General features: G+C 43.3%; 1 protein-coding gene across 13 annotated transcripts in view; it reads left to right on the top strand.

The window, feature by feature from the left end:
• Window positions 1-18,593, top strand: part of LOC117088406 — a 66,112-nt gene that overhangs the window by 11,991 nt on the left and 35,528 nt on the right. For 6 of the 13 annotated variants that reach the window (XM_033219667.1, XM_033219672.1, XM_033219670.1 and 3 more), the window contains exons 2-3: window positions 3,044-3,097; window positions 5,345-5,426. The exons of 1 other annotated variant lie outside the window; for it this stretch is intronic. In XM_033219667.1, the coding sequence (XP_033075558.1) occupies window positions 3,044-3,097; window positions 5,345-5,426 (136 nt within the window). Of the gene's footprint in view, window positions 1-1,790; window positions 2,035-2,537; window positions 2,834-3,043; window positions 3,098-5,344; window positions 5,427-7,124; window positions 7,509-18,593 lie in introns of those variants that run through there. 6 more of the 13 variants (XM_033219669.1, XM_033219668.1, XM_033219675.1 and 3 more) reach the window with 5 other exon arrangements.

The following is an 18,593-nucleotide window of genomic DNA, read 5'->3' as shown; positions in this document are numbered from 1 at the left end:
CTGTCCTTCCTGGGAAGGTTTTCCAGGTATTCAAAAGGACTTGGGTGTTATGATCTAAGCCATGTCTGCATTAGGGGGCATCTCAAGCCCAGTAGCACTGTGGTTATTCCAAACTTGTAGAGGTATTGCCTTGGTGGTCTTGGATAAGACCAGGAAGAATTCTCTGGATTACCAGGTAGAGACTCTTGCTCTCTTCCCTTACTTTATCCCAAACATATGGAGTCTCCTTTTCTGTGCTGGGCCACCTGGAGCTGGTAGTGAGGTGACACAAGTAGCCCTGTGGCCACCACCACTGGGACTTTGCTGGAGGAGACCTGAAGCCAGCACAGCACTGATTCTCACCCAAGGGTGGCTATGACCACTACCTGGCTACTGCCTGTGTTCACTGAAGGCCCTGGGGACTCTACAATCAGCAGGCGGTGAAGCCAGACAGGCTTGTGTCTTTCCCTTTGGGATGGTGGCTTCCCCTAGGACCCAGGCAGGTCCAGAGGTGCTGTGTGGAAGCCAAGGGCTGGCATAACAAACCTTAGAACTCCTCCTGGTATTCTATTGTACTGTGGCTGAGCTGGCATTCAAACCATGAGATGCAGTCTTTCCCACTCTTCTCTCCCCTTTCCACAGGCAGAGGAGCCTCACCCTATGGCTGACATCACCACAGGCCCATGCAGAGTATTGCCAGGCTACTGCCGATGTTTTCTTAAGACTCGAGGGCTCTCAGCTTGTGATGAACGTTGCCTGGTCTGGGACTTACCATTCAGGGTAGTGGGCTCCCCTTTGGCCCAGTGCAGGCCCAAAAATGCCATCCAAGATCCAAGGCCTGGAATCAGGGACCCCAAGAGCCTGCTTGGTGTTGTACCCTCCTGTGGTCAAGCTGGTACCTAAGGTGCAGGACTAAGCCTTCTTTACTTTTCCCTTCACTTTTCTGAAGCAGGAGTCTCACCCTATAGCCACCAAAGATGGGAATGTGGTGAGTTTCACCTGAAGCCAGGAAGCCACAGAGTCTCACCCAAAGCCCATGGCATACTCTCTGGCTATTGCTGCTGGTTATTCAGGGCACAAGGGCTCTTTAGTCAGTACATGATGGGTCCTGCCAGGACTGGCTTCTTCCCTTCAAGGTAGTGGGTTCCCTTTCAGCCCAGGGTGTGTCTAGAAATTGATCTGGGAGCTAGGGCCTGGAGAGTGACCGCATGATTCTGGCTGGTGCTCTATTCTAATGTGGCTGAGCTGGCATCCAAGATGCAAGAAAAAGTCCTCTTTACTCTTCTCTCTCTTCTTAAGTGGAAGGAAAGAGTCTCTCTTGGATCCATGAGCTCTGCAGCCTGGGTTTGGGGGAAGGGTGGTGCAAGCACTCCCTTAGCCACCCTAGCTGGTGTCTCAGTAGGTCGTGTGCTCCTCCAGTCCAGTGGCTCTGAGCCCAATTCAGCATTAGGACTTGCTTAGGAGTTCCAGTCTTTGTGGCCTAAACTGACTTTCAAGTTTATTTTAGAGCCCTAGAGCCCTAGAGCCTTTTAGCCCATGATGGTCAGGCTTGGCAGAACTCAAGTTTTCTTTTGTTTTTGTTTTGTTTTGTTTTTTGAGATTAAGTCTCGCTCCGTTGCCCAGGCTGGAGTGTAGTGGCGTGATCTCGACTTACTGCAACCTCCGCCTCATGAGTACAAGCAATTATCCTGTCTCAGCCTCCCAAGTAGCTGGGACTACAGGCATGCACCACCATGTCCGGCTAACTTTTGTATTTTTAGTAGAGATAGGGTTTCTCCATATTGATCAGGCTGGTCTCAAAATCCTGACCTCAGGTGATCTACCTGCCTTGGCCTCCCAAAGTGCTGGGATTAGAGGTGTGAGACACTGCACCCAGCCAGAACTCAAGTTTTGACCACTGGAATGGTTGATTCACCTTTGGTTAGGGCTGGCTTAGATACTGTCTTGGTTGGCAGCATCAGGTGAATTCAACGTGGTTTTGCTTTCTGCTATATCAGGGCACCACTGTGTTCAGTGCAATGTCTCACAATTGCTGTACTCTTCCTCCTCTAACAGGTACTGTGAGTGGTTCTTGTGAAGGTGCTTTTTTTGGTAGATTGTTGATAAATTGGTACCTTTGCATCAGGGGGTCAGTTGGTAAAATCTTCTATTTGGCCATCTTCCTCTACCCCTCTCCCTCAAAAAATTTTTAAATTTTCCTCCTAATATCTTCATTGACCCACCAGTCATTCAGGAGCATATTGTTTAATTTCCATGTGTTTGTGTAGTTTCCAAAATTCCTCTTGTTATTGATTTCTAGTTTTATTCCATTGTGGTCAGAGGATGCTCGGTACTATTTAAATTTTTGTGAATTTAAATTTTTTTTTTTTTTTTTTAATTGAGATGAAGTCTTGCTCTGTTGCCTAGGCTGGAGTGCAGTGGCATGATCTCGGCTCACTGCAAGCTCCACTTCCTGGGTTCATGCCATTCTCCTGCCTCAGTCTCCTGAGTAGCTGGGACTACAGGCGCCCACCACCATGCCCGGCTAATTTTGTTTTTGTATTTTTAGTAGAGATGGGGTTTCACCATGTTAGCCAGGATGGTCTCGATCTCCTGATTTCATGATCTGCCCGCCTCGGCCTCCCAAAGTACTGGGATTAGAGGCATGAGCCACCACATCCCACCAAGAATTTTAGCAGTTTTCTTAATAGTATCCTCAAGGGGTCAGACAACTGATTTGCCAAATGGACAAGATCAGAAGTGGGCATAGTCTCCCATTTCATGCTGGCTCTTTTACCAAGCTCAGAACGTTTTGAAGAAAAGCCATTCACAAACTTAGAATTAAAGGCTACTCAAGTAGATTTAACATCTATAGGTAATGCAGAATTTTCTTCAAACATAACCTGGATCCAAGTGTAATGATTTTAAACTAGTTTATTAGGTTCGTGGGCATAGGTTTGGATATCATTTCATCTAAGGTTTTACAAAAATCCTCAAGTATTGCCTCATGGGTTTTTTTCTAAGCTTCTGGCTTTTATCATAGTCGTTGAAGGTGTTTTTGCCTAAATGGCCCCTCCCTCCACAGTGTCACACCAAGGAGGATTGTCCATCCAGTAATGGGCCTGCCCTTCACCAACAGGTATGTGAACTAACTGGTATGTGTTAGAAAAACCTGGCTGAGAAGCCAGAAGTGCTGTGTTGAATTAATCAGCAAATGGGTAAGGGTCCTCAGTGACCCTTGGGAATTGCTTGGCAATGGCTCGAAGTTCAGCTTTGCTCCAAAAAAAGAAAGAAGTTTTGGTTTTAGGAAATCAGTAAGTTTAACATTAAGGGGATAAGTTTTTTTTTTTTTTTTTGAGACGGAGTCTTGCTCTGTCGCCCAGGCTGGAGTGCAGTGGCGCGATCTCACCTCACTGCAAGCTCTGCCTCCCGGGTTCACGCCATTCTCCTGCCTCAGCCTCCTGAGTAGCTGGGACTACAGGCGCCCGCCACCATGCCTGGCTAAAAAAGTTTTTGTATTTTTAGTAGAGACAGGATTTCACCGTGTTTGCCAGGATGGTCCTGATCTCCTGACCTCGTGATCTGCCTACCTCGGCCTCCTAAAGTGCTGGGATTACAGGCGTGAGCCACCGCTCCCGGCCATTAAGGGAATAAGTTTTAACAGTCCAGGTTCAGGGTTAGTGGAAGCTGAGGAATTGGAGGGAAAGGTAATTCAGCCAAAGGTGGATAGAGAAGAATAGAGGAAAGAGAACAGGAAATCTCCTCTGGAGAGGGAACAATCTGGGGCCCTAGAGCCTTGTTGTCCTTTCTCAACTGTTTGTTTGTCTCAGTTAATTTTGTGATAGAATCTTAGAGGGAGGCAATTTTCGAATCCTGAATGCATTTTGAAACTTTGAAGTACCAAGTAAAGTAAGACTCCCATTCACATTAATTTTAGGACTGTGGTCTTCTAGTTTTGTTTTAAGAAAGACAAGTTTGGGGAACTCAAAAGACCCCAAGGGTGGCCATTGAAGATCCAGATTAACTTTGGTGTACTCTACCAGTTGATTTCAAAACGTACACAAGAGAGGACCTTAATTTTTTTCTTATTTATTTTGATTTTTTAAAATAGAGATGAGCTCTTGCTATGTTGCCCAGGATGGTTTCAATCTCATGAGCTCAAGCGATCCTTCCACCTCAGCCTCCCAAGGTGCTGGAAATACAGGCATGAGCCACCAACCATAAATTTTGAACATATAGCTGACAGGAGTCCCAGAAGAGGGCCTATATTGGATGCTTTGGAATTTTGGCATCCTGTTCTGCCTCTTATTAATTTCTCAACAGCAAAAGAAAAATTCTATAATCCCTGTGAGGAAATGGTAGGGGTTGGAGCGATTTGTTTTTTAACAGGGTGCCTAGCATAGGATTTTTGTTTTTATTTGGTGGACAGGCAGGCAGCCTGTGATATAATTGTCCATCCTGTCACTTTTCTTGAGACTGGTGCGCCACCTAATGGCAATTTTGTTTATTCATGTACCAGTTTATCCTGACAACAGATAATTTCTCTTTGGGGAGACTGAAGTCTGTCATTGAATGGTGACAACAGCCCAAACAGCTTCTAAAGGGTTGACATATACCCACCTTTTTAGAAAGTGAAGTTTGCTCTTAAAAGATGTTCAGGCCGGGCGCGGTGGCTCACGCCTGTAATCCCAGCACTTTGGGAGGCCGAGGTGGGTGGATCACGAGGTCAGGAGATCGAGACCATCCTGGCAAACACGGTGAAACCCCGTCTCTATTAAAAATACAAAAAATTAGCCGGGCATGGTGGCGGGCGCCTGTAGTCCCAGCTATTCGGGAGGCTGAGGCAGGAGAATGGAGTGAACCCGGGAGACGGAGCTTGCAGTGAGCCGAGATCGTGGCCCTGCACTCCAGCCTGGGTGACAGAGCGAGACTCCGTCTCAAAAAAAAAAAAAAAAAAAAAAAAGATGTTCAGAAACAGAGGCAAGAAATCAAGCAACAAACTCTGTAAAAGTCTCTTCCGGAGGTAATCCTTCTTCAGGATCACTTCTGACACCAAATTATTCAACCTAAAAAAAAAAAGAAAAAAAAAGACATTAGAGAAATGTCCAAATACGTTGAGTTTATTTGGGAATGAGAATGAGGATTGTAACCTGGGGTGCACTGGTGGATTGCCGTTCTGGAAATATTAGCTTAGCCAGATGTAGTGGGTTGAATGGTGGTCCCCACAAAGATATGTTTCTGTCCTAGTCCCCAGAAGCTGTGAATGTCAAGTTGTTTGGAAAAAGGGTCTTTGCAGATGTAATTAAGCTAAGGATATTGAAATGAGGAGATCCTCCTGGATGACCCATGTGGGCTCTAAATCCAATGACAAGTGTCTTCCTAACAGGTGCACAGAAGAGAGAGTCAGAAGAGGAGAAGGCGATGTGAAGAAGGAGGCAGAGATTGGAACAATGGGGCTACAAGCCAAGGTATGCTGACGAATGACCTACAGCTGCCGGAGCTGGAGGACTCAAGGAATGGATTTGCTCCTAGAGCCTTCAGAGGGAATGTGGCCCTGTATATTGATTTTGGAGTTTGGGCCTCCAGAACTGTGAAAGAATAATTTTCTGTTGTTTTAAGTTGCCAGCTTTGAGGGCATTTGTTGTGGCAGCTACAGGAAGTTAAAATATGGATGGTCAACTTCAACATCAACAGTGGTACATCAAATTGATATTATATACTCTTGATAAGGTATTTGGAGAACAGCACTTCACCTCATCTAAGCATCCATAACTATAGTCTGACTAACCATGATCTAAACCTTAACTAAATTCAACTTGAGGGACATTTTACAATACATCTGGTCAGTACTTCCCAAAATTGTGAAGGGCATCAAAAATTAGGAAAATCTCAGGAACTATCACAGACCAGAGGAGGCCAAGGAGGCATGAAGGAGACTAAATGTAATGTGATATTCTCAATAGAATCCTGGAACACAGAAAGGACATTAGGGGAACGCTAATGAATTCCAAATAAAGTCTGTAGTTTATTATTTAGTAATAATAAGGTACGAAAATAGCTTCATTAGCTGTGACAAATGGACCATAATAATGCGAGATGTTCGCACCAGGGGAAACTGACTATGGAGCAGATGGCAACTCTGTACTACCTTTGCAACTTTTATGTAAATTTAAAACGCTTCTAAAATAAAATTATTTAAAAGTAGCACTCAGGAAAGGATTAAGGAGTGGAAGAAAAAAATGATCAACTTTCCATTTTCCTGGAGTGTTGCCATGAAAAGGCTGGAGAGAGGGTTTGCAAGGAGGAATTGGAAACCTCAGAGGCAGCTCCAGAGCCCTCCTCTGTTCCGCAGAACCGGAACCCCCCGCAGTCCAGGGCTTAGAAAGCCTTTCCACCCCCTTGGACAACCCCAGCCCCACCTCATTGATACATCCTTTCTGGGTCAACAATCTCTGTCTTAGACCACCGCCCCGTCCTCTCCAGAGGGGCTCATCAGAACCCAAGCGCATAGCGGCAGCGCCCCCGTGTGGCCGAAGGACTGAGGACAGACACTCAGCTCCCCTTTCCCTTCCCCACCTGGGGACCTCCCTAGGGTCCCCTTCGGATCCCGGTCGCAGAACAGGGCTCTGTGCTCATGGTGGCGACCCTGTCCCGCGACAGATGTTTTTTCCCAGTTAGTGGCGGTGGACTCTGACCTCAAGGCAGAGGGAGGTCTGCAGGCCCTAAGACCTGGTTCCCAAGTCCGGGTTCACCCCACAGACATACTGTGCTCCCAGTACGCAGCCTCTCAGTGGTTTTGGAATGAGGCCTTGGACTCTCAGTGTTTTTGGACTCTCAATGTTTTTGGAACGAGGTCTTGGAGTCCCTGAAATTTGTTCTGCTGCTTCCAGAGAGGAAGATCCCTTCTCCCCGGAATCCACTAGTTAAGTCTCCAGCCCTAGTACGGAGGGAACCGGGAAGGACATGGCATCGGAGTTGGAGACTATATTGGGTTACAAGGATGTCTAGGATCAAACTGGGCTGAGCATTTGCCCCCAGTCCATCGGAAACCCGAGGGCGGTTCCTCCGCCACTCCCCGGACCTCCAGAACCCAGGCATCTGAACCTACACCCTATTGGATCCTAGAGGGCGGCCCCTCCCTAGCCTTGAGAGTCCAGGATTCTGGCCCCACCCGAACACTGAGAGTCTAGGACCCTGGCATCCGACCTCTTCTTCCCATTTGTAACCTAAGCAGACAGGACCTGCTGTCTATATCCCTGAATCCTGGCCCTCTGCCATCTCCAATCCCTGATTAAAGGTCCTTGATTCTGGACTTAAATCTAATTTCTGGTCCCGTCGATTGTCCGTGACGGTCGCGCACCAGGAGAGGCTCCCCAGCGCGAAACATGCTGCAGCTGAGCGACAGCGGCGGATTTTGGCGCTTTGGCCCAGACTCTCTCCCCGAAGCGCCCGGGACTCCGCCCTGGAGGCTACTCAGGGATCTGTCTTCCTCTGCGGCAGGAGGGGGCGCAAGGGGATTTTTGCCACTGAGACTGCACTCACCACCCTGGGTAAGCCACTCCCCACCGCTCCCCTGTGGACCTCAAAAATTACATATTGGGAAAATACCGACCTGTCGGCCCCAGACTCAACTATAAGAGGTTCTGGTCTCTAGATTTATTCAGACCCCGTTTTTTGAGTATCTACTTTTCGTCAGGCGCTATTCTAGGCGCTTGGGTGAAATCCAAACAGGCACAAATCATGGCCCTCGAATAATTTACATTCAGTTGAAAGATATGGCCAATAAAAGTTACTGAAGTCAACTACAGGGGTGTCCGAAAATAAAGGATGATTAAGAGAAAAGCAAAGCACAGAAGATGAAAGGAGCCGGGGCAATTTTACGTTATTATTATCGGTGTGAGATTTCCCGAGAGGCGCCCTGCGAGGTGAGACCTGAAGCAGATGAAGGTGGGAGCCCTGGGTTACTGGGAGGAAGGGTGTTCTAGAATCACCCTCTGCAGACGTGGATCTCCTCCGGGGAAAGCACCCAGGCTGAGGCAGGAATGGGGCTGGGTAGGTTTCAGAAGGACTTCCTGAGGCGGGTTGCGGAGATCAGGGTTTGTGTATCTCCTGACCACTTCCTACCAGTGCCTGGCACTTCATGAAACCCTTAGCTTGCCGGCAGGGTGAGGGGCCTGGTGTGTGGAGGAAGGCTGGGAGAGGAGGAGACTAAGGTGCGTCCCAGCCCCTGCTGTGTCTCTGTACTTTTTCTTTCCTGGACCCAGAGTTGGAAATGTAAATGTACTGATGTCTTCTGCAAATCCTAGAATCCCCGGAACTGGAAGAAATCTTGACATGGCAGGATGTAAAATTAAGGAATTTCTAAGCCCTAGAGGCTCTAAGACAATTTAAAGAAAGACTAATTATGAGAAAAAAATTTTAAATATGGCAATAATCTTTTATATTGATTACATGCTAAAATTATATTTTGGATGTATTGGATTAAGTAAAACATATTGTTAAAATTAATTTCACTGATTACTTTTTACTTTTTAAAATGTGGCTACTAGAAAATTAAAGATTACCAATGTGGCTCACATTTGTGACTCAGATTATAGCCTATTGGGTAGCACAATTTTAGAAGGCTAGCAACTTTAGCTCGTATGCTTGTATCTATGATTTATATCAAGTGAGTTTTTGGTTACAGTGTTACTTCTTTTTCTTGTCATTTTTTTTCCAGCACCATTTGTTGAAAACACTATCCTTTCCCCTTGAAGCATGTTTTAGAGACATACATATGTGGTTTTATTCATGAACCCTTTATTCTATTCCACTGATTCATGGCTATCCTTATGCCAATAACACAGCTTTGATTCCTGGAGCTTTATAGTAAGTCTTGTAATCAGGTAGTGTGTATTTTCCGAGTTTCTTCTTTGTAAAAATTATTGTGGCTATTCAAAGTCCTTCAGATTTCCATATAAATTGAAAAATCAGCTTGGTAATTTCTTTTTTTAAAAAGCCTGCCAGGATTTATTTTTATTTTTTATTTTTTTTAACTTTTAGGTTCAGGCCTGCCAGGATTTTGATGGCAATTGCCTTTAATCTACAGGTCAATTGTGGGAGACTTGGTACCTCAACAACACTGAATATTCCAATCTTTGAACATAGTATTTCTCCCCACTTATTTACGTCTTCCTTATTTCTTTTTTGGGGGATGGGGTTGTTTTGTTTTTTAGTTTTTTTAAAATTTCAATAGGTTTTTGAGGGAACAGGTGGTGTTTGGTTACATGAATAAGTTCTTTAGTGTTGATTTCTGAGATTTTGGTGCACCCATCACTTGAGCAGCATACAATGTACCCAATGTGTAGTCTTTTATCTCTCACCTCCCTACTCCCCTTCCCCTGAGTCCCCAAAGTCCATTTTATCATTCTTATGCCTTTGCATCCTCATAGCTTAGCTCCCATTTATGAGTAAGGACATATCATGTTTGGTTTTCCATTCCTGAGTTACTTCACTTAGAATAATAGTCTCCATTTCCATCCAGGTTGCTGCGAATGCCATTATTTCATTCCTTTTTATGGCTCAGTAGTATTCCATGGTGTGTGTGTGTGTGTGTATATATATATATGCATCATTTTCTTTACCTTCTCAATGACTGATGGGCATTTGGGCTGGTTCCATATTTTTGCAATTGCAAATTGTGCTGTTATTAACATGTGTATGCTGGTATCTTCTTTGTATAATGATTTCTTTTCCTCTGGGTAGATATCCAATGGTGGGACTGATGGATCAAACAGTAGATCTACTTTTAGTTATTTAAGGAATCTCCATACTGTTTTCCATAGTTGTCATACTAGTTTACATTCTCACCAGCCGTGTAAAAGTGTTCCCTTTTCATCACATCCATGCCAACATCTATTTTTTTTTTTTTTTGACATTTTGATTATGGTCATTCTTGCAGGAGTCAGGTGTTACTGCATTGTGGTTTTGATTTACATTTCCCTGATCATTAGTGATGCTGAGCATTTTTTTCATATGTTTGTTGGCCATTTGTGTATTTCTTCTGAGAATTTTTTATTCATGTCCTTAGTGCGTTTTTTGATGGGATTGTTTGTTTTGTTCTTGCTGATTTGTTTGAATTCTTTGCAGATTCTGGATATTAATCTTTCGTCATATGTGTAGATTATGAAGATTTTTCTCCCACTCTGTGGGTTGTCTGTTTACTCTGCTGATTATTTCTTTGCTGTGCAGAGGCTTTTAGTTTAATTAAGTCCCATCTATTTATCTTTGTTTTTGTTGCATTTGCTTTTGGGTTCCTGGTCACGAAGTCTTTGCCTAAGCCAATATCTAGAAGGTTTTTTTTTTTTTTTTATGTTGTCTTTTAAAATTGTTACAGTTTCATGTCTTAGATTTAAGTCTTTGATCCATCTTGAGTTGATTTTTGTATAGGGTGAGTGAAGAGTATCCACTTTCATTCTTCTATATGTGGCCTGCCTATTAACCGAGGACCATTTGTTGAATAGGGTGTCCTTTCCTCAGTTTATGTTTTTGTTTGCTTTGTTGAAGTTCGGTTGACTGTAAGTATTTGGCTTTATATCTGGGTTCTCTATTCTATTCCATTGGTCTATATGCCTATTTTTATACCAGTACCATGCTGTTTTGGTGACTGTGGCCTTATAGTATAGTTTGAAGTTGAGTAATGTAATGCCTACTGATTTGTTCTTTTTGGTTAGTCTTACTTTGGCTATGCAGGGTCTTTTTTCGTTGTTGTTCCATATGAATTTTAGGATTATTTTTTCCGGTTCTGTGAGGAATGATGGTGTTATTTTGATGAAAATTGCATTGAATTTGTAGATTGCTTTTGGCAGTATGGCTATTTTCACAATATTGATTCTACTCATCCATGAGCATGGGATGTGTTTCCATTTGTCTGTGTCATCTGTAATTACTTTCAGCAGTGTTTTGCAGTTTTCCTTGTAGAGGTCTTTCACGTGCCTGGTTAAGTATATTCATAAGTATTTTATTTTTGTTGTAGCTAAAGTAAAAGGGGTTGAGTTCTTGATTTGATTCTCAGCTTGGTGGCTGTTGGTGAGCAGAACTACTGATTTTTGTACATTAATTTGTATCCTGAAACTTTGGTGAATTCATTCACCCGTTCTAGGAGCCTTTTGGATGAGTCCTTAGGGTTTTCTAGGTATACAATCATGTCATCAGCAAACAGTGACAGTTTGACTTCCTCATTACCGATTTAGATGCCCTTTATTTCTTTTTCTTGTCTGATTGCTCTGGCTAGGACTTTCAGTACTATGTTGAATAGAAGTGGTGAAAGTGGGAATCCTTGACTTGTCCCAGTTCTCCGCAGGAATGTTTTCAACTTTTCCCTGTTCAGTATAATGTTGGTTGTGGATTTGTCATAGATGCCTTTTATTTCAAGATATGTCCCTCTATGCTGATTTTGCTGAGGGTTTTAATCATAAAGGGATGCTGAATTTTGTGAAATGACTTTTCTGCATCTATTGAGATTATCATGTGATTTTTATTTTTAATTCTGTTTATGTGGTGTATTACATTTATTGACTTGCATATGTTAAACCATGCCTGCATCTCTGGTAGGAAACCCACTTGATCATAGTGGATTATCATTTTGGTATGCTGTTGGATTCTGTTAGCTAGTATTTTTTTTTTTTTTTTTCGAGACAGAGTTTCGCTCTTGTTGCCCAGGCTGGAGTGCAATGGCACAATGTCGGCTCACTGCAACCTCCACCTCCTGGGCTCAAGTGATTTTCCTGCCTCAGCCTCCCGAGTGGCTGGGACTACAGGCATGCACCACCACGCCCAGCTAATTTTGTATTTTTAGTAGAGATGGAGTTTCTCCATGTTGGTCAGGCTGGTCTCAAACTCCTGACCTCAGGTGATCCACCCACCTCGGCCTCCCAAAGTGCTGGGATTACAGGTGTGAGCCACTGTGCCCGGCCACTAGTTTCTTTTGAGGATTTTTGCATCTATGTTCATTAGGTATATTGGCCTGTAGTTTTGCTTTTTTCATTTTGTCCTTTCCTGGTTTTGGTATTAGGATGATATTGGCTTCACAGAATGATTTAGAGAGGATTCCTTCTTTCTCTGGCTTTTGGAATAGTGTCAATGGCATTGGTACTGGTTTTTTTAATGTCTGATAGAATTCCGCTGTGGTTCTGGGCTTGTTTTTTTTTTTTTTTGTTTTTTGTTTTTTGTTTTTTTGGTAACTTTTTTTCCTTTTCTTTTCTTTTCTTTCTATTTTTTTTTTTTTTTTTTTTTGAGGTGGAATTTCACTCTTGTTGCCCAGGCTGGAGTGCAATGGCATGATCTCTGCTCACTGCAACCTCCACCTCCTGGTTTCAAGTGATTCTCCTGCCTCAGCCTCCTGAGAGCTGGGATTCCAGGCATGCGCTACCACACCCAGCTAATTTTCTTGTATTTTTAGTACAGACGGGGTTTCTCCATGTTGGTCAGGCTGGTCTTGAACTCCCGACCTCAGGTGATCCGCCCGCCTAGGCCTCCCAGATTGCTGGGATTACAGGCGTGAGCCACCGCGCCCAGCTGGTAACTTCTTAAATTATGGTTTCAATCTCACTGCTTGTTATTGGTCTGTTCAGGGTTTCCATTTCTTCCTGGTTTAATCTGGGAGGGTTGTATATTTTCAGGAATTTATCCATGTTCTCTAGGTTTTCTAGTTTATGTGCATAAAGGTGTTCATAGCAGCCTTGAGTGATCTTTTATATTTCTGTGGTATTGGTTGTAATATCTTCAGTTTTGTTTCTAATTGAGCTTATTTGGATCTTCTTCCTTTTTTTCTTGGTTAATCTTACTAATTGTCTATCAATTCAATTTATCTTTTCCAACAACCAGCTTTTTGTTTCATTTATCTTTTGTAATTTTTTGTTTCAATTTCATTTAGTTTTGCTCCGATCTAGGTTATTTATTTTTTTCTTCTGCCCATTTGGGTTTGGTTTGTTCTTGTTTCTCTACTTCCTGGAGGTGTGACCCTAGATTGTCTATTTGTGTCTTTCAGACTTTTTGATGTAGGCATTTAATGCTTTCCTCTTAGCACTGCTTTTTCTGTATCCCAGAGGTTTTGATAGGTTCCATCACTATTATCGTTCAGTTCAAGGAATTTTTTTTTTTTTTCAGACAGAGTCTTGCTCTGTCACGCAGGCTAGAGTGCAGTGACACCATCTCGCTTCACTGCAACCTCTGCCTCCTGGGTTCAAGCAAAGCAATTCTCCTGTCTCAGCCTCCTGAGTAACTGGGACTACAGGTACCTGCCACCACACCAAGCTAATTTTTGTATTTTTAGTGTAGACGGGGTTTCACCATATTGATCAGGCTGGTCTCAAATCCCTGACCTCAGATGATCCACCCACCTCGGCCTCCCAAAGTGTGGGGATTACAGGCTTGAGCCACCACACAGGCCAGTTCAAGGAATTTTTGCATTTCCATCTTGATTGTATTGTTGACCCGTTGGTCATTCAGGAGCAGGTTATTTAATTTCCACGGGTGTGCATGGTTTTGAGGGCTCCTTTTGGTGTTGATTTCCAGTTTTATTCCACTGTGGTCTGAGAGAGTACCTGACATAATTTCAATGTTCTCATATTTGTTGAGACTTGTTTTGTGGCCTATCATATGATCTGTCTTGGAGAGTGTTCCATGTGCTAATGCATAGAATGTAGATACTGCGCTTGTTGGGTAGAATGTTCTGTAAATATCTGTTAAATCCATTTGTTCTAGGGTAGAGTTTAAGTCCATTGCTTCTTTGTTGACTTTCTATCTTGATGACCTGTCTAGCGCTGTCAGTAGAGTATTAACGTCCCCCACTATTGTTGTGTTGCCATCGATCTCATTTCTTAAGTCTAGTAGTAATTGTTTTATAAATTTGGGAGCTCCAGTATTAGGTGTGCATATATTTAGGATTGTGATATTTTCCTGTTGGACTAGTCCTTTTGTCATTATATAATGCCCCTCTTTGTTTTTTAAACTGTTGTTCCTTTAAAGTCTATTTTTTCTGATACAAGAATAGCTACTCCTGTTTGCTTTTGGGGTCCATTTGCATGGAACATCTTTTTCCATCACTTTATCTTAAGTTTACATGTGTCCTTACGTGTTAGGTGAATCTCTTGAAGACAGCAGATAGTTAGTTGGTGAATTCTTATCCGTTTTGCAATTCTGTATCTTTCATGTGGAGCATTTAGGCCATTTACATTCAGTGTTAGTATTGAGATGTGAGGTACTGTTCTACTCATTGTGCTAGTTGTTGCCTAAATACCTTTTTTTTTTCATAGTATGATTGTTTTATAGGCCCTGTGAGATTTATGCTTTAAGGAGGTCACATTGGTGTATTTCAAGGTTTTGTTTCAAGATTTAGAACTTCTTTTAGCAGTTCTTATAGTGCTGGCTTGATAGTGGCAAATTCTCTCAGCATTTTTTTGTATTATCTTTCTGCTGGGCACAGTAACTCATGCCTGTAATCCCAGCAATTTGGGAGGCCGAGGTGGGCGGATCATCAGGTCAGGTGATCGAGAGCATCCTGGCTAACACGGTGAAATCCCATCTCTACTAAATACACAAAAAGATTAGCTGGGCGTGGTGGTGGGCGCTTGTAGTCCCAGCTTCTTGGGAAGCTGAGGCAGGAGAATGGCGTGAACCCAGGAGGTGGAGCTTGCAGTGAGCCAAGAGTGTGCCACTGTACCCAAGCCTGGGTGACAGAGTAAGACTCTGTCAAAAAAAAAAAAAAAAAAGAAAAAAAAAGAAAAATACTTTATCTTTCCTTCATGTACTTTTCCTTCATTACTTTTACTGTATACAAAATTCTGGTTTGATAATTATTTTGTTTAAGTGTCTAAAGATTGGACCCCAATCCCTTCTAGCTTGTAGGGCTTCTGCTGGTAAATCTGCTGTTAATCTGATAGGTTTTCCCTTACAGGTTACTTGATACTTTTGCCTCACAATTCTTAAGATTCTTTCCTTCATCTTGATCCTAGATAACCTGATGACTATGTGCCTAGGTGAGAATCTTTTTGAGATGAGATGAGATTAATTTCCTGGGTGTTCTTTGAGCTTCTTGTATTTGGATATCTAGATCTCTAGCAAGGCCAGGGAAGTTTTCCTCAATTATTCCCTTAAATAAAATTTTCAAACACTCAAATTTCTCTGCTTCCTCAGGAACACCAATTATTCTTAAGTTTGGTCATTTAACATAATTCCAAACTTCTTGGAGGCTTTGTTCGTTCGATTCTTTTTTCTTTGTTTTTGTCAGAGGTAATTTGAAAGCCTTGTCTTGGAGCTCTGAAGTTCTTTCTTCTAGTTGTTTGATTCTATTGTTGAAACCTGCCAGTGTATTTTGCATTTCTCTAAGTGTGTCCTTCATTTCCAGAAGTTGTGATTGTCTTTTATTTATGATATCTATTTCTCTGAAGATTTTTCATCTATATTCTGTATTATTAAAAAAATTCTTTTAGTTAGTTTTCACCTTTCTGTGGTGCCTCTTTTTTTTTTTTTTTTTTTTGAGATGGAGTCTTGCTCTGTTGCCCAGGCTGGAGTGCAGTGGCCGGATCTCAGCTCACTGCAAGCTTCGCCTCCCGGGTTCACGCCATTCTCCTGCCTCAGCCTCCCGAGTAGCTGGGACTACAGGCTCCTGCCACCTCGCCCGGCTAGTTTTTTGTATTTTTTTTAGTAGAGACGGGGTTTCACCGTGTTAGCCAGGATGGTCTCGATCTCCTGACCTCATGATTTGCCCGTCTCGGCCTCCCAAAGTGCTGGGATTACAGGCTTGAGCCACCGCGCCCAGCTTCTGTGGTGCCTCTTTAAGTAGCTTAATAATTGGCCTTCTGAATTCTTTTTCTGGCAATTCAGAGATATCCTCTTGGTTTGGGTCCATTGCTGGTGAACTAGTGTGATCTTTTCAGGTGACAAATAACTTTGCTTTGTCGTATTACCAGAATTGTTTTTCTGGTTCCTTCTCATTTGGGTAGACTATGTTGGAGGAAAGATCTGGGACTCAAAGGCTCCTGTTCAGATTCTTTTGTCCCATGGGGTGATCCCTTGATGTGGTGCTCTCCCTCTTCCCCTTGGGATGGGGCTTCCTGAGAGTTGGACTGCAATTATCGTTATTGTTCTTCTGAGTCTAACCACCCAGCGAAGCTACTGGTCTCCAGGCTGATAATGGGGAGTGTCTTCAGAGTCCTGTGATGTGATCCATCTTCAGGTCTCTTAGCCATGGATACCAGCACCTGCTCTGGTGGAGGTAGCAGGGAAGTGAAGTGGAATCTCTGAGAATCCTTGGTTTCAGTTTTGTTTAGTAAGCTGATTTTTTCAAATGCTGGTCATGCTCAGACTCTTCTTTGGTGGGACTTGCTGTGGTCATTGTGTGGGATGGGAGGCTGGTTCTCACGCCAATGGAGTTATGGAGTGAAATTATGGCTGCCTCTGCTGCTTCATACAGGTCACCAGGGAAGTGGGTGAAAGCCTGTAGTGACAGGCCCCACCCAGCTCCCATCTTGCCCCAGGCTATAAGCCTCCCTACTGAGAAAGCAAGCAGGGCTTTCAGGTCTCACCCCTCCCTGCCTGCCATGGCTTCTGTGCTCATATCTGCCCTTATTGTTCACTCCTTCCACCCTTGATATTGCCCGGAAAATTCACGCTTGGTCAAAATTATTATAAAGTTTCACTGGAAGCCTCCTTCTCCCTGTGGCCCTTCCGCAATTCCACTGTCTGCCCTCCCAAGGGACCGCTGTGAGATCTAGTCAGAAATGGCTTCCCTGGGCCCAGGAGTGCCTACAGGGCTTTTCCCACTGCTTCTTCTACCTTTGTATTTCACCGGGCTCTCTAAATTTGTTTCAGCTCTAGGTAAGGTTAAATACTTCTCCCATGATCCAGACTTTCAGGTTCCCCAGTGAGGATGTGTGTTTGGAGGCGGACTTTCCGTCTCTCACACTTTGGGAACTCACAGTTTTTCAGCTGTCTCAGTGTTTGCAGCAGCAAGTCACTTCTTCCAAAGGGTCTGTGAATTCTGTTGGTTTCCCTGATATGATCCTGCAGTGGTTCTTGAATCAAAAGTTCACCATGTGAGTCTCCACATGCTGTTCTGTCCACCCCAGGGAAGAGCTGCAGTTAGACCCGCCTCTTATCTTCCATTTTTCTCCACATCCGTTTGTTTACTTTTTACTATTAGTGAAAATCGAGGGGAGCAAACATCATTGAAGTAATATGGTAAGCAGAAGAATGGGCTTCCCAAATGTCCATATCCTAAGGCTTGGAGCCTATGAAAATGTTCCCTAATATGGCAAACAGGACTTTTCCACTCACTCTGCAGGGCCAGACCTACAAGTCCTTCTGGTCTCAATTGCAAAGTCAGTGAAAATATCTTCAGAATATCTAAAAGCTAAACATCAGAATAGGGCTAATTCAAATCAAAATTGTGTGCTGTTCTAAATATATATCTTACCTTCCTTTTTTAAAAAAGTATCCTTTCATTTCAGATGATATTGAAGACTAATTTACATTTTTAATGTGCTTTATGGTCAGTGACTAGAAAGTTGAAACTGAAATGAGTCAGTTTAAAATGTTCATGTGTTACTCGATTCCGTTCAAATTTCAATCACCTACTAGTTTATGTAACCAAGTTATTCATGAGGTAAGTTGCAGCTTAAAAAAAACCAATCATGGCCGGGCGCGGTGGCTCAAGCCTGTAATCCCAGCACTTTGGGAGGCCGAGACGGGCGGATCACAAGGTCAGGAGATCGAGACCATCCTGGCTAACACGGTGAAACCCCGTCTCTACTAAAAAAATACGAAAAACTAGCCGGGCGAGGTGGTGGGCGCCTGTAGTCCCAGCTACTCGGGAGGCTGAGACAGGAGAATGGCCTAAACCCGGGAGGCGGAGCTTGCAGTGAGCTGAGATCCGGCCACTGCACTCCAGCCTGGGCGACAGAGCGAGACTCTGTCTCAAAAAAAAAAAAAAACCAATCACAAAGATAATCATTTCAAGAGTATACAAAATCACAATGCCCACTTCATATTCAGAGTTTATACCTCTAAGTATACAACTTTAATTATTATTATTGTTATTATCATCATTATTATTATTTGAGACAGGATCTCACTCTATCACCCAGGCTGGAGTACAGCGTGTGTGGCATAGTCATGGCTCACTGCAGCCTGAGCTCTTGGGTTTAGGTGGTCCTCCCACATAAGCCTCCTGAGTAGCTGGAACTAAAGGCATGTGCCACCATGTCTGGCTAGTTTTCTTGTATTTTGGTAGACAAAGGGTTCTGTCAGGTATTCAGAACTCCTGGTCTGGAACTTCTGGGCTCAAGGGATCTGCCCACTTTGGCCTCTCAAAGTGCTGGGATTATAGGCATGAGCCACTGCACCCGGCCATCTTTAAGTGTTAACCGCTGCTTATGATGCAATTTGAAAGCAAACACTTTTTGTACTTTTAATCAAATTGTGTTGGGAAATAAAAGGCAAAAATATTGGCAGAATTTGTTTTTGTTAACAGAAGATGATGCAATAAGGAATCCAAATGAAACATAAGACCAGTGTTTACAATTTCTAAAAAAAGTGTAGTTTTCAACTCTAGCCTCATAGGTAGGTAGCTAGCAGTTTTTAAACACATGTACAGC

This window comes from Trachypithecus francoisi, unplaced genomic scaffold, assembly GCF_009764315.1.
Source record: "Trachypithecus francoisi isolate TF-2019V2 unplaced genomic scaffold, Tfra_2.0 Lachesis_group10, whole genome shotgun sequence".
Lineage (NCBI taxonomy): Eukaryota > Metazoa > Chordata > Mammalia > Primates > Cercopithecidae > Trachypithecus > Trachypithecus francoisi.
This window is presented reverse-complemented; position numbering and strand designations above follow the sequence as displayed.